Below are 13,997 nucleotides of genomic sequence, written 5' to 3'. Positions count from 1 at the left end.
TGCCTGGTGCCTAAGGAGATGTAATGCAGGCATCAGGCGAGCCTCCCTGGGAAAAGCATTCCACAAATGGGGTCTCCACCACATGTCTTCTCATGGAGTGGGCACACGAAGAAGGATTTTGGGTGATGATCACAGAGTATGGGTTGGTTCATATGGGGAGAGGCGATCCTTGAGGTATTGCAGTCCGGATCAGTTTTAAGGCTTTATAGGTCAAAACCAGCACTTGGAATTAGGCCCGGAAACTGATTGGCAGCCAGTGCAGTCAGGTCAGGATTGGTGTTATTTGCTCAAACTGTCTTGTGCCAGTGAGCAACCCGGCCTCTGGCCTTCTCAGTAGCTGTTTCCAGACTTAGGAACTTTCTCCCTAGAGCAGCTATAGACTGATTCCCTCCTTACTTTTCCTTCTGCTGGCTGGTGAAGACTTACTTGTTTCAACAGGCTTTAGGGAACTGACTGCTTTTAATGAAAGTGCCGGTGCCATGCTGCTTTTTCGTAATTATTGATATGGTTTTAATAGATTTTTTAAGTATGTATATAGTTTTCATTTTATCAGTGTTTAATTGCTTTTTAACTATTGGTTTTTTTACTACGTTTTTAGAGGTTCTTATTTTTATCTCTAAGCTGCCTCAAGTCCCACCAGGAAAAATAATAATGGTAATAGTAGTAGTAGTAGTAATAATAATAATAATAAATTTGCACCAGCGTTGGTTTCCAAACCATCTTCAGAGGCAGCCACATGCATAACATGTTGCAGTAATCTAACCTAGAGGTTACCAGAACATAGACAACAGAAGTTAGGCTATCCCTGCCCAGTAGGGGTGCAGCTGGGCCACCAGCTAAAGCTGATGCAAGGCACTCTGGGCCACCAAGGCCACCTGAGCCCCAAGTGACAGCATTGGATCCAACCTCTACAGCTAGAATAGGAATAGCCAAGTTCTGTTCTGAGGGACTGCACTGTTTTCCAGACTATGGGCATGGCAGCTCTTTTGCCTCGCAAATTTAGGTTTTCTGTTTTTTTTATTTTCTTAAATTTTCTCCTGTGCTTGAGGATAATGGAGGTTTTCCTTCCTGGTTGTGATATTGAAATTCCTGGTCTCCCCTAACAAATGGTTAATACGATTGTTGTTAATATGGCGTGTAAGCCCTCAAATGACTTTTGTTAACAAAGAGCAAAGCCTGCAGTAAGCTCTTAATGCTGGGAAAGCTTAAGTGACAAGGAGGGCTCAGTGTCCTCCATGCTAGGGAGTTTCTGTTTCAATTTCAGAAGTAACAGTGAAAACCTAGTTTTGGTTTTTCCGCATCCTCTTATGTTTGACAAAGTCTAATTCTTTTTCCAGAAATTTCCTGTTTCTGCCTTCACTTGACAGTTTGCTTTTCAGTCCCACAAAAGTGGAGCCCATAACCCACCCCCAGTCTACATGAAAGCTCCCAGGTTCAGTCCCTGACATTGCCAGTTTAATTTATTGGGTAGCAGGTGGTGTGAAAACCTTTTGCTTGGGACCCTGGAGAGCCACTGCCAGCCACAGAAAAGCAGCTTTCCTCAATTTGGTGCTCTCCAGATGTTGTGGCACTCTGCGCTCCCATCAGTCCCAGTCACGGTGGCTAATGGTCAGGAGTGATGAGAGCTGTGGCTCAACAACATCTGGAGGGTACCGGGTTAGGAAAGTCTGGAGCAGACAGTACTGAAATGGATGAAGAAATAGGCTAACCTGCAATACAGCAGTTTTCCTGGAAGCTGGCTACTCGATAATTGCATATGCTAAAATGGCCGTACACATAGTTGTAAAAAACAAAAGTGTATTGGCATGGAAGAATCCTTTCTCATTGTTCAGTGATATTATTTTTATTAGATGGTCCGGACTGTGGCTCGATACCATGAAGAAAAGAAGCTTAATGAAGAGAGGGCCAGGAAAGAAGAACAGAACAAGCTGAGGCGCATTGCTGCGACGATCGCAAGAGAAATAGAGTATTTCTGGTCTAATATTGAGCAGGTAGTGCTTTCCTTTTCCTTTGCCACTCAGCAGTCAAGCGGTATTGGTTTTTAAAGCCTTATGCCACAGTCCTTCAAAATAAAACCTTGCGTGGAAATAAGTCCTGTTGTGAACCCAGTGAAACTTAACTTCTGAGTAGACATGCAGTATATATTGCGTTGCACGTCATGTTTAATTATTTGTTTAAAATATCAAATACTTCATTTAAAGCATTTTAACCTCCTATTTGAAGGGTCTTTGAGTGGCTTCCAGCGATTAGCAGTAAGGCAGTCTCTTTTACCACCTTGGCTCTCTTAAATCTCCATATCTTGTTGTTTTTTTCACTGCCTCCTGAAGGGGGGGGAGCAGAGTGAGCTGCTGGCAGCTGCTCCCTTGCTGGTGTGAAGGGTTGCAGTATATAGAGGAGTACAAGTAAAAATCGGATGCCCTGAATTGTAGGATACAACCGCCTTATCTCCACTAAGATAGTTTTAAGGTCTTCAATGTTAGCTGATGGTTCTGTCTGTCACATTTCATACCCACCTTTAGGTTGTGGAAATAAAGCTTCAGATTGAATTTCAAGAGAAAAGGAGAAAAGCATTAAATTTAAAGCGACGACATTCTAGGAAAGGTAAGAATTTCTACTTTTGGATTGCTTTCTGCAAACAAGGCCGCTGCATAAATTGCAGGATGTGTGTTGTTGCTCAAAGATAGAATGCCCGCTGATAACTACGGTAGTATACTGAGAATGGTGTAAATACCTTTACATTCTGCAGTACATTTGGAGATGCCTTAACTAAACAGCTACCCTAATCTGCTTGCTCTCCATGCTGTTCCTACTAGTGCTGCCTTAATCTTTGTTTATTAAAGGGTTAAAAAAACTTTTTAATACAAACTTTACAGGACAGGCAATGCTAAGTGTTTCCCTTACATTGCAAGTTATAGACAGTTTTTTATTCTTCTATATTTGTTTTAACATTTTATATTTCTTGTATTTGCATTGAGAATTGCGAAAGGTTCACAATGAACCCTATGGTCTCTCAACGAATAGTCACCTGTTCTTCTTTACTGTGCAAGAGTATGTAGCATTGGGTCCTTTCTGTTTTTATGTATTTATTTTCCCCTTGTTTCTAGGAAATATAAATGTTAGGCTAATAAATGCAGGAAGTCTTTAGTGACTTATAAGATGCATAACACCTAACAATTTTACAGGTAAAGATGCAAGACATTTAGAAGATATTCTTATGGACAAAGAAACAGACGTGGTAAGATTATCTATAGGTTAATGGCATTTGCAAATAGCAAAGTATATCATGGAGTCCCCTAACTAAATCCCATGGGATGTCAGGTGACACAGTTTTTGTACACTGTTTCCCTAGCGCTGACAATCAGCTGATCATCAGTGCTAAGGAAGCCCTGCACACAACCCTTCTCACCCAAACCCGACCTTTACCTGCCCTGCATCTGATCATATAAAGTGTCAAGTGTAGGGCAGGTGAAACAGTCTTGCAGGAGTCCTGGTGGGCCTCTTTAGGCCTGCAGGTGACTGGTTTTCCAACTCTGATTTATAGAGAGAGGCCCATATAGAAATATATCTTTTTCCTGTCCTCTTGACCCATAGAAGCAATGTGTTTCAATAGCTTGGTTAAGATCCTCACAAAGTTTTATTTGGAATAATGAAATGTAGCAAGAAGCAAGAGCTATGTCGATGTCTGTCTTAGTTTTCCAGCTGCCAGTCATGGCATAAAGTTGGCACACTTTATGGATGGGGCTTGGATCTTATAAATACAAGGAAATATGCCCGAGTTGTAGGAATCTTTTGTCTTCCCTTTGATGAAATTAGCAGGAAGAAGTAATTGCATTTTGACTTTAAACTTAGGGACCCTTGTTTCAAACAGGAAGTGTTAGGTAGAGATATTACTGTGTGTGGCATGTATACCAATAATTCCCTTGCTGCTTTTAAAATTTATTGGAAACATTTATATGTATTTTCAGGGGCCATGGACATCTGGAAGAAAAAGAAAGGCAAGCACTTCATTGACAGATGATGAAGGTTGGTCACTTAATATACAGTGGTACCTCGGTATACGAACTTAATCCGTTCCTTAAGTCCGTCCTTAAACCAAATCCATTCTTAAACCGAGGCATGCTTTCCCTAATGAGGCCTCCCGCCGCCGGTGCCCTTCCACCGTTCGGCTTCCATTCATAGACCGAGGTAAAGTTTGCAAACCAGAGCACTACTTCCGGTTTTGTGGAGTTCGTAAACTGAATAGTTTGTAAACAGGACTGTTCGTAAACTGAGGTACCACTGTAGTAATTTTCAGCTCTACTGTTTTAATCTCAGCTGATCTCACCCATTTCTCTGTAAATCTGATAAAACAGACGGGGCCTGCAGAAAATGGTGAGGTGTGGAAAGCTCCTGTTCACGATGCTCCATTGCATCCCCCTTATCTCTAGGTTCCCCACCAGGTCAGTCAGAATTCTGTGGCTGCTGAGCACGCTTAGTGCTCACTGGGCTCTTATAGGGGATGGGGATTGTCACCTCAAGGTATTCTTCCTAAAGATTTGTTGGTACTTCTGCAAACCTCGTGAGTTCCCTGACCCTGTCAATGCCTCCCACTTGTCCATGGATGGTGCCATTTTGACTTTGTAAAGGATTGGAACTCACATAGCTGCCTTTCAGCCATGCAGTTCCCAAGGGTGGCTTAGAATAATTTAAATTGCTATCACAATGGGAAAACCACACCAGAAACCCAAAGGAATTAGTGAATTTTTAGAGTGGAAAGAAAGGGAGAGAAAAGTACAGCTTAAAAATACAGAAATCTGTTAAATGCCACAAAATTACTGGTTTGGAAACTTCAAGCGGTGCAGAATTCAGCGGCTAGTTTGCTCACTGGGGCAAGATGGTTTGACCATAAAACTCCAATCCTGGCTCTGCTGCGCTGGCTGCCAATTAGTTTCTGGGCCCAACTCAAAGTGTTGGTTTTGACCGCTAAAGCCTTAAACGGCTCAGGACTGCAATACCTCAAGGACCATCTCTGCCCATATGAATTGACCTGGACCCTGTGATTATACTCTGGTCCTTCTACACATGCCCTCTCCACGAGAGAATGGGTGGTGGCTCCCCATTGTGGAATGCTTTCCTCAAGGAGGCTTGCCTATCACCTTCATTACATCTCCTTAGGCGCCAGGCGGAAACGTTCCACTTCAAACAGGTGGAACAATCTATGGCCTTTTAAACGGTGTGTGTATGTGTGTGTGTTATTGTTTTGTTTCTTGTTATGGTATGTGGTTTTTGTGTTTTTCTATTTTAAACTGCCCTGGGATCTTTGGCTGAAGGGTGGTGTATAAATTTAATTAGATGATGATGTAGTAGTATGTAGAATATGACCATGAGGAAGGTCATGTCATGTCTGGTAGCTGCCTGCCTCATCTTTGAAGGCATGAAGTCCTGGAACAGGTCCTCGAGTGAAAATCTTGATCCAGGTGTCCTCACCCTTTTTGAGGCCTGGTGGCACATTACGAAATAATGAGAAACTGTTATAGGCACCACATAGTGCCCATTTCACTTAAAGGAATACTGGTCGTGCTCAGAGAGACACCCCTCAGCAGGCAAGATACCACATGTGCTCCCCCACATAAGCACAGGCAACTCCCTTTGCAGCAGCTAGCTCCTCTGAAACAAACCAACAATATACACACTACTGCCGCATTCATAATAAAAATTAATAAAAATAGCCATACACAAAAAGCAGGAAGCATCCCTTCTCAAAAAGCAGCAAACAAAAGGTCAGGGGGAAAGCCACACCCTATTTTTGCCTCCATTTCTCAAACTTACTGGGTAATGGCACCTTTACCAGGAGTTTCAGCAGGAGGGTGGAAAGCTCAGATTCCTCTCCAGCTGCCCCACTCTCTCCCTTTCCTTTTAAATACGTGAAGGGAAGAAGGCAGGGCAGCTTAGAAGAAGAAGAGTTTGGATCTGATATCCCGCTTTATCACTACCCGAAGGAGTCTCAAAGTGGCTAACATTCTCCTTTCCCTTCCTCCCCCACAACAAACACTCTGTGAGGTGAGTGATGCTGAGAGACGTCAGAGAAGTGTGACTAGCCCAAGGTCACCCAGCAGCTGCATGTGGAGGAGCAGAGACGCGAACCCGGTTCCCCAGATTATGAGTCTACTGCTCTTAACCACTACACCACACTGGCTACATATTGTTTTCCAGCCAGTCCAGTTGTTGCCCAAGTTTAAAAATAAAAAGTTCCAAACTTTAAAAGGTTTCAGACTTAAAGAGAATATCAGCATCTTAGCTGGTGCTAAGGGTAAGTGTGTGTACGTATCTGGGGGTGCCGTGGGGACCCCAGCTCTTGGAGTTGGAGTCTACAAGAGATGCTGGTCCCTGTTAATGGCAGTGCAACTTAGGTGCATGTATTACGAATGGGTGTATCTTTAGCACTATGTTTGGTTTTTAGTTCTTTTTACAGGGGCAGAGTGGGAAGGCTATATATTGTAATGCTAAAGGTGACAAGCTGAATCTTATGACAGCAACATGCAGCTTCCTACACTCAACTTGATTCATTGAATTTGTGTTGTCTTCTAGTTGAAGATGAAGAGGAAACCATCGAAGAGCAGGAAGCTAAAGAAGGCAATGTCAATCATCAAAGTGAGCTATCCACTTTGGCAAAGGAAGGTGAGTCCAAAGACTTCTGAATAGCATTTCCACTGAATGACTGAGAATATATGCCTGAGAATATATCCCTTTCTCTTTGCATGCTGCTTTCAGCCTTAGGTAAAGGTACCCCTGCCCGTACGGGCCAGTCGTGTCCGACTCTGGGGTTGCGCGCCCATCTCACTTAAGAGGCCAGGGGCCAGCGCTGTCCGGAGACACTTCCGGGTCACGTGGCCAGCGTGACGAAGATGCTCTGGAGAGCCAGAACCAGCGCAGCACACAGAAATGCCGTTTACGCTTTCAGCCTTAGCATCACTGATATTCTTGTTGACTTCTTATATATTTGGAGAGGTGGTAGGCTAGACTCTTGGAGTTCAAAACGCTTTCCAATTCATATGTTGGAACATGGCACAGATAAGAAATGCATGATGGTCTGGTTCACACATAGGGAATGGTTTACTGTGAACACGCTGATCTTTATGTTGTTTCATTCCTCCCTGCTAGTGCACGGGGAAACAAACCACAGTCCTGGGCTTAGTCTTCCATCTGTACCAGTGAATTCTGGTTTGTTTTGCTCCAAACAAATCATGGCTGGCAAACCAAGAACAAACCTTGACTTATCACTATGGTTTGTTTTGTGTGAAACAAGCCATAGCCTCTGGTTTGGTCATAATGCTAGGTTATTGTGTGTGTAACGAAGGAGGTTAGTCCGGATCAGGAGTCTTTCTCTCTACCCTCTCCCTCCGCTTCCCATCATCCATAGATGCTCCTTTGGTTAGACTTGGTCATACTACTCCGTATTGGTTTGAGCACTTATGAGACCAGCTGTGGAAGAAGAAGAAGAAGAAGAGTTTGGATTTGATATCCCTCCTTTCACTCCCTTTAAGGAGTCTCAAAGCGGCTAACATTCTCCTTTCCCTTCCTCCCCCACAACAAACCCACTGTGAGGTGAGTGGGGCTGAGAGACTTCAAAGAAGTGTGACTGGCCCAAGGTCACCCAGCAGCTGCATGTGGAGGAGCGGAGACGCGAACCCGGTTACCCAGATTACGTGACTACCGCTCTTAACCACTACACCACACTGGCTCTCATAGGAGCATGGAGATCCATTCGGAAAAAAACAAAAACTCAAGAGAGGTGATAGGGAAGGAGTGGCATGACATAATGCCCCTGTAGCTGAGAAAAAGAAATCCAGAAGGAGGCTGAACCACCTTCCCCCTGGTCAGACTCTGCACCTGTGAATGAGTCCTCTTTTTCCTCTCCCAGCCCTCCCAATGTCTGTGGGAACTCTGCTCTCTGGTGAGCCTGGGCATTTAACCTCATTTGTGATCTTAATTAAATTGAAGCTTGAGAATGCAGACAAAAAAAATGTCTTTTCTGCTCTAGAAACGAATACCTTCCAAAATGACACTGCTCCATCCATCTGTGAAACATTTTTTTTAAAGCGCTCTGTTGATGTTAACATGAAAGCCTTGCGTGGATGTTAATTAGGAAGTACCCTTTTAAAAATAGCATTGTCCTGTCTAAAATGGTTTTCATCGTGCTCTGCTTTGGTGCGAAGTAACTGCAACGGCATCACACTTTGCTTTTTCAATCTCATTTAGCTGAACTGTCGTTGGATGATTTGGTGAAGATGTATGAAGGTGCCTTTGCCGAGAATTTCCACTGGCCCCAGCCAAAGCTTGAAGAAGAGACTAGTGAAGAAGGTATATTTTGGTGGTGTTTCATTCCAAAATGCCATTGAGCTGCTCTGACCTTTTTAGGGAGAATGTTTTGCATCCACAGTTCCGCAGATGTGTTTTTTTTCTTTTAAATTTAAGTAGCCTACCTTCATCCTGTGTCCTTGGGATGGTTAATATAATAATACTTCATATTGATGTAGATCTTTAGAATTTTCAGAGGATTCTGTCTAGGAATCTGTGCAACGGCTCTGTCAGCATTATAATCTTATCGCAGATGATGGGTGGAATTAAAGCTGAGTATGAGAGTTTGTTTAAGACCACCTAGTTGCAACCTTGTAAATTTGAACTATAAGGGGATATTCATTCTTAAACTGCTACAATACACCAACAGTGTATTTGCTCATGCTTTAACGTTAGGAAGGTTGCAGGGGAGGAAGACAAAGGAGAGAAGAGAATTCAAAGCATGTGTAAACAATTAGCAACATTTCCTCAGTTATGCATGTTAACAAGTATCGGACGTACTCATGTGCACAGGATCCCTACAGTCAGTGTGCATTTGTCCCATGCATTTTGGTTTGGTGGCCGCCAAGGATCAGGCTGCATTACTTAACAAAGCATGATTTCTTCCTTTTTTTCTCAGCGGTGGGGCAGTGCGAATGTGCTGGCCTTTTCCAAAGACCCTTTCACAATTCTGCTGTTTAATTTTTATTTTGTTCTCTTGACTGTTTTGTTTAGAAGTGCAGCAACTTGTAAGAGGTGGGTTAGTCTGAGAAACACTGACTTTCTCAAGGCCACCCAGTGAATCCAAGACCAGCTCTACACTATATTTCCTGACAGTGGAATGGCTTCATGCTGTCTCCTGAAAGCCTGCATGCCGAGATGAAATGCCATCTAAACCAGGCGGGGTAGACAACCTGTGGCTCACTTTTTGGGCTCCCAACTTCCACTAGCCTTGCCTATTGGCTGTGCTAGTTGAGCTGTATATGGAAGTTGGTCTCTCCAAAACATCTGGAGGGCCACAGGTTACCCTTTCCTGATCTAGGTCACTGGGTTATTGTTTATGATCCCATTCTCATCTGGATTCACGGTCTTGGATTCTAGTATGGGCAGAAATATTTTAATGTTCAGGTGTTACTCTGATGATTCTGCCTGTGCAAAATTGATTATTTGGTATATCGTTTTGACAGAGATGGAAGACCACACAGCTGAAAGGGAAAGTGTCCAGAAGGAAGTTATCCTGATCGACTCTCTCCTTAGCATTGATCAGTATAAGGGCGCTGAGAGAGCAGTTCCTACTAAGAAACATGGGAGGGACATCGCAGAGGTAGCGGCTGCAGCAGAAGCGCTTTTGCCAAAAGGCAGCGCCCGGATCACAACTTCGGTAAGTATTTTCTGTTCCATATGTGGCAAACAGTTGACTGCATGTAGAGATGTCCCCAACGCATTCTTGCAGTGCAATTCTAAACTCATTGGCTCAGAAGTGAGACCTGCTATGTTTAACTACACTTTCCCCCCAGATAAGTATGCACAGGATTGCTATCTTAACTGCTCCTATCTGCTGCCTTCTTCTTGCAACCCCAACCCCCGAATCCATAGTTTTACAAGTGCAAAAGTGATCTTTAGTTGGAGTGCTCAGCAATTTTACAAAACTGTTTCCTCTGTGGAAGCCTAAGAATTGATATGAAGGTGTCATTTTTGTTCAATTGACCATTTGAGTGCCCCTGGAATTCCTTTAACATTTGTATTATGAAAGAATTCTGCAATGGTGGGGTTAATGCTGCTAGATAGAAAGTGGCGGTGGGCTAAACAGAATTACCCCACATTTTTAAAAATAAATATCCACCGGCATCCAGGACAAGTTCTTTGTGAACTGCTCTGAGATCTGAGGATGAAGAGTGGTATACTACTACTAATTCTGTTTGAGAAGGGGAAAACTTGTCTAGATCTTTAGAAATAAACTTTACTACTTTAGTAAAAAGCTGCTGGTTGTCCTGTGAAGGAATCTTGGAAGTTTTTAAAGTGTGGGGCTGCATGTCATTTTGTTGCAGGTTAAATACAACACTCCTCCCCTCTTGTACGGCTCCCTTCGAGAGTACCAGAAGATCGGATTGGACTGGCTTGCCAAGCTGTACAAGAAGAATCTCAATGGCATTTTGGCAGATGAAGCCGGGCTTGGCAAAACGGTGCAAGTTATTGCCTTTTTTGCACATCTGGCGTGTAATGAGGGTAAGCCTGCCCTCTGCTTTGTGGCTACTATTTACTGAAATGGGAAATGGTCCAGGGCTGGCTTTCATGCCAGCGTTGGGCTCCTCAGAAGTGAACAGCTCTCCTACATTCCTCTCCTTCTCTTCCCTTTGCCAGGTGACTGGGGCCCTCATCTCATTGTTGTTCGGAGCTGTAATATACTGAAGTGGGAGCTTGAACTGAAGCGATGGTGCCCTGGGTTGAAAATCCTGCTCTACATTGGCAGCCAGCAAGAACTTCGAACAAAAAGACAGGTACAGCACTCTGTAGATATTTTTTTAAAAATAATTCAACATCTGACAGCTGAGCAAAATTCCACCTATATTTCTCATTCACTGTAGCTATGCCCCATCTTCCAACTGAGATTGGCTTAGCAAGCAAGTAGCTTACAAAAATTAAAATCCAAAATATATGTGCAATATATTAGGAATAGTGTATGTACATTTCAGGCTCTTTTGGCCCCTGGCAGTTGGATGTCACACCCTAGGTTCCAGGCTTTTACTTGTAAAGGAGGAGTGGGGGAGCATCAGACCTGGCAGACAAATGTGTCCCTTCAGGCCTCTAGCCTTTGGAAATCTCCGCAGGTCAGATCTCCTTCCCAGGGCTCAATCCTTAACTGGATCACTATGTAGTGTTCATAATAATAATAATAATAATAATAATAATAATAATAATAATAATTTATTATTTATACCCCACCCATCTGGCTAGGTGTCCCCAGCCACTCTGGGTGGCTTCCATAAAAACCAAAAATACAGTAAAATATCACACGTTAAAAACTTCCCTGAACAGGGCTGCCTTAAGATATCTCCTGAATGTCAGGTAGTTGTTTATCGCTTTGACATCTGCTGGAAGGGCGTTCCACAGGGCGGGCGCCACTACCGAGAAGGCCCTCTGCCTGGTTCCCTGTAGCTTTGCTTCTCGCAATGAGGGAACCGCCAGAAGGCCCTCGGCGCTGTACCTCCTTAGCTGGAATGTCTCCTTGAACTCTGATAATGCCCCTTGCTTGCCTGGATAGAGGATACAGAAGGGTGCGTAAGTATGTGTAGAAACTAGCATGCTGTACAAAGGCAAAAAATCACATTCGTTGCCCACTTTTGCCTCTGGCCATGCCTGCCACATGCAATTTGCCTCCAGAGGATTGCAAAGAAGGAAAAGTGGCCCTTAGGCTGAGACAGGTTCCCTACCCATGCACCAGAGGGATGAGGCAGATTGACCTGGGCTGTTGAATAGCAAATGGTGCCAACTCACAGAGATAACTGCCTTCCATTGACCTGAAGGCCTCTTCTGATTCCTGTCGTGAGACACAGTCCACATTCCACAGTCTGTGGCTATGGACGGTGTGGCCGTGAAGCTTGCAGGGTGACTTTGGGTCAGCACTGCCTCTCAGCCTAACCAACCTTGCATGGTTGTTGTGGGGATTAAACGAGGAGCAGGAGAACAATGAGATCCTTGGAGAAAAAGGTGGGATATAAGTGCAGTAAGTACCGTAAATTTCGCTCTATAACACGCAGATTTTTTCTCCTAAAAAGTAAGGTGAAATGTCTGTGCGTGTTATTGAGCGAATGTGTGGTCCCTGGAGCCGACAGTCCGGAGTGGAGGGGCGAAATAGGCAAAAATCAAGCAAAAATAAGATCGGGCGGGCGGGCGGAGGGAAGAGGGAAGGCGGAAGCTTTCCTGCAGTCTGCCTCAGGGTCTTACTGCCCACCCGCTTCTGTTGCTGCGTTTGCTCAAACTCAACAAAGAGCAGGGAATCCCCTGCCCTCCTGGCAAGCAGAGGGTTAAGGAAAGGATCGGGTCCTTCCTTCTAATCTTCCCTAGTCACACACACTGCGTGCAGGCTCCAGCCCACCACTTCCTCCTCTTCGTGCTCTAGGGACTCACAGGCAGCAGAAAGCAAAAGCATGCAGGTGGGAGAGAGAGAGAGAGAGAGGGCTGGCTTGGGGGGGGGGACGTTTGCTTTACAATGGTAGGTTTCTCATTTCTTTTCCAAAAGCAGAGAGCCCTGCCCCCAGGCCCCCTCCAAATTACAGCTTCTCCAAGCAATGTACTGCTGGAGGGAGACAGTATGCTTGTTTGGAAGAGAAACCCTGCATCCCTGCTCGTAAGTAACAGCAGGCTGGATTGCAGAGTGAGACATGGAAATCTCTGGATTTATATGCTGTATATCAAATATCTTAATCTATACTTTCTACACGCGGCTGGTAAATCAGAATCTCCTGAGCCAGGAGGATTACAGCATCTCTCCTGTCCCCTTCATTAAAAGCCTAATACTCTTCTTTGAAGAAGTATAACGTGAGAATGTTTTTTATATATATTTTTTAAAGTTCTTTTCCTCATTGTGCGCTATACAATGATAATTGCTGCCACAATAACAATTGATTGAAAATGGAATTTAGTCTCTCCCCCCCCCCCATAGAGAGCTGTTCTTCAAACGTTTAGCCTTAATACAGTGGCTGATGTAATACCCTTCTGCTTCACTAGGCATTTTATATAGGGACATTAAAATTGATTTTCTACATCTTGGCAGATGAAAAAAAGTGTGTTACATGCCCTATTGCCCAAAAGTGTGCAAGCACAGAGCAAAGGTTGCAGTGACAGGGGTGGCCAAAAAAGAAATACCGTAAATAAAAAAGAAATCATACTTCGTATATCCTGTCTGGCTTGGGGGGGGGCTTTTGCTTTCCTTCCCTCCCCATTTAAAACGTGGTGACAAAGCACGGATCCACATGGATCCTCAGGATTTTTGCATTGGGCTACTCCAAACTCACTGTCAGATCACATGTCTGTGGCCACGGCATGAACCACAAAAATCATACACCCACTGTTTCATTTAGAATATTTTTTTTCTTGTTTTCCTCCTCTAAAAACTATGTGCGTGTTATGGTCTGGTGCGTGTTATAGAGCGAAAAATACGGTAAATAAATTGGTTGCATTTATATCCCCCCCCCCACCTTCCTTAGAGTTGCTCAGAGCAGCACTTAATTCAGTATTGGTGGATTTGGCTCCTTGCAGGAGATCTCCTATAGTAGTTTAGACCAAGAGAAAGGGTCAGTAGTTCAGTTGTAGAATTTTTCCATTGCATGCAGAAGGCTTGGAGTTCAATTCACAGCATCTCCATGGAGGGTTCCAAAGGTCTAAAAACCCTGGGAGCCCCTGTGTGTCAGTATAGACAAGATTGAGGTAGATTTTGATGTTGTTTAGTCGTTTAGTCGTGTCCGACTCTTTGTGACCCCATGGACCAGAGCACGCCAGGCACTCCTGTCTTCCACTGCCTCCCGCAGTTTGATCAAACTCATGCTGGTAGCTTCAAGAACACTGTCCAACCATCTCGTCCTCTGTCGTCCCCTTCTCCTTGTGCCCTCCATCTTTCCCAACATCAGGGTCTTTTCCAGGGAGTCTTCTCTTCTCATGAGGTGGCCAAAGTATTGGAGCCT

The 13,997-nt window shown here is 44.1% G+C and overlaps 1 protein-coding gene across 21 annotated transcripts in view; it reads left to right on the top strand.

The window, feature by feature from the left end:
* The window catches only part of EP400 (E1A binding protein p400), a 74,795-nt gene that overhangs the window by 18,799 nt on the left and 41,999 nt on the right, over positions 1–13,997 (top strand). For 20 of the 21 annotated variants that reach the window (XM_082202949.1, XM_082202951.1, XM_082202952.1 and 17 more), the window contains 9 exons: positions 1,851–1,991; positions 2,520–2,601; positions 3,183–3,235; positions 3,966–4,023; positions 6,568–6,657; positions 8,239–8,340; positions 9,504–9,697; positions 10,365–10,542; positions 10,678–10,814. In XM_082202949.1, coding sequence (XP_082059075.1) covers positions 1,851–1,991; positions 2,520–2,601; positions 3,183–3,235; positions 3,966–4,023; positions 6,568–6,657; positions 8,239–8,340; positions 9,504–9,697; positions 10,365–10,542; positions 10,678–10,814 — 1,035 coding nt within the window. The remainder of the gene's footprint in view (positions 1–1,850; positions 1,992–2,519; positions 2,602–3,182; positions 3,236–3,965; positions 4,024–6,567; positions 6,658–8,238; positions 8,341–9,503; positions 9,698–10,364; positions 10,543–10,677; positions 10,815–13,997) is intronic. The other variant, XM_082202957.1, reaches the window with a different exon arrangement.

This window comes from Podarcis vaucheri, assembly GCF_965113315.1.
Source record: "Podarcis vaucheri genome assembly, chromosome: 16".
NCBI lineage: Eukaryota > Metazoa > Chordata > Lepidosauria > Squamata > Lacertidae > Podarcis > Podarcis vaucheri.
The sequence above is the reverse complement of the archived record's forward strand: the minus strand, read 5'-3'. Positions and strand labels throughout refer to the sequence as shown.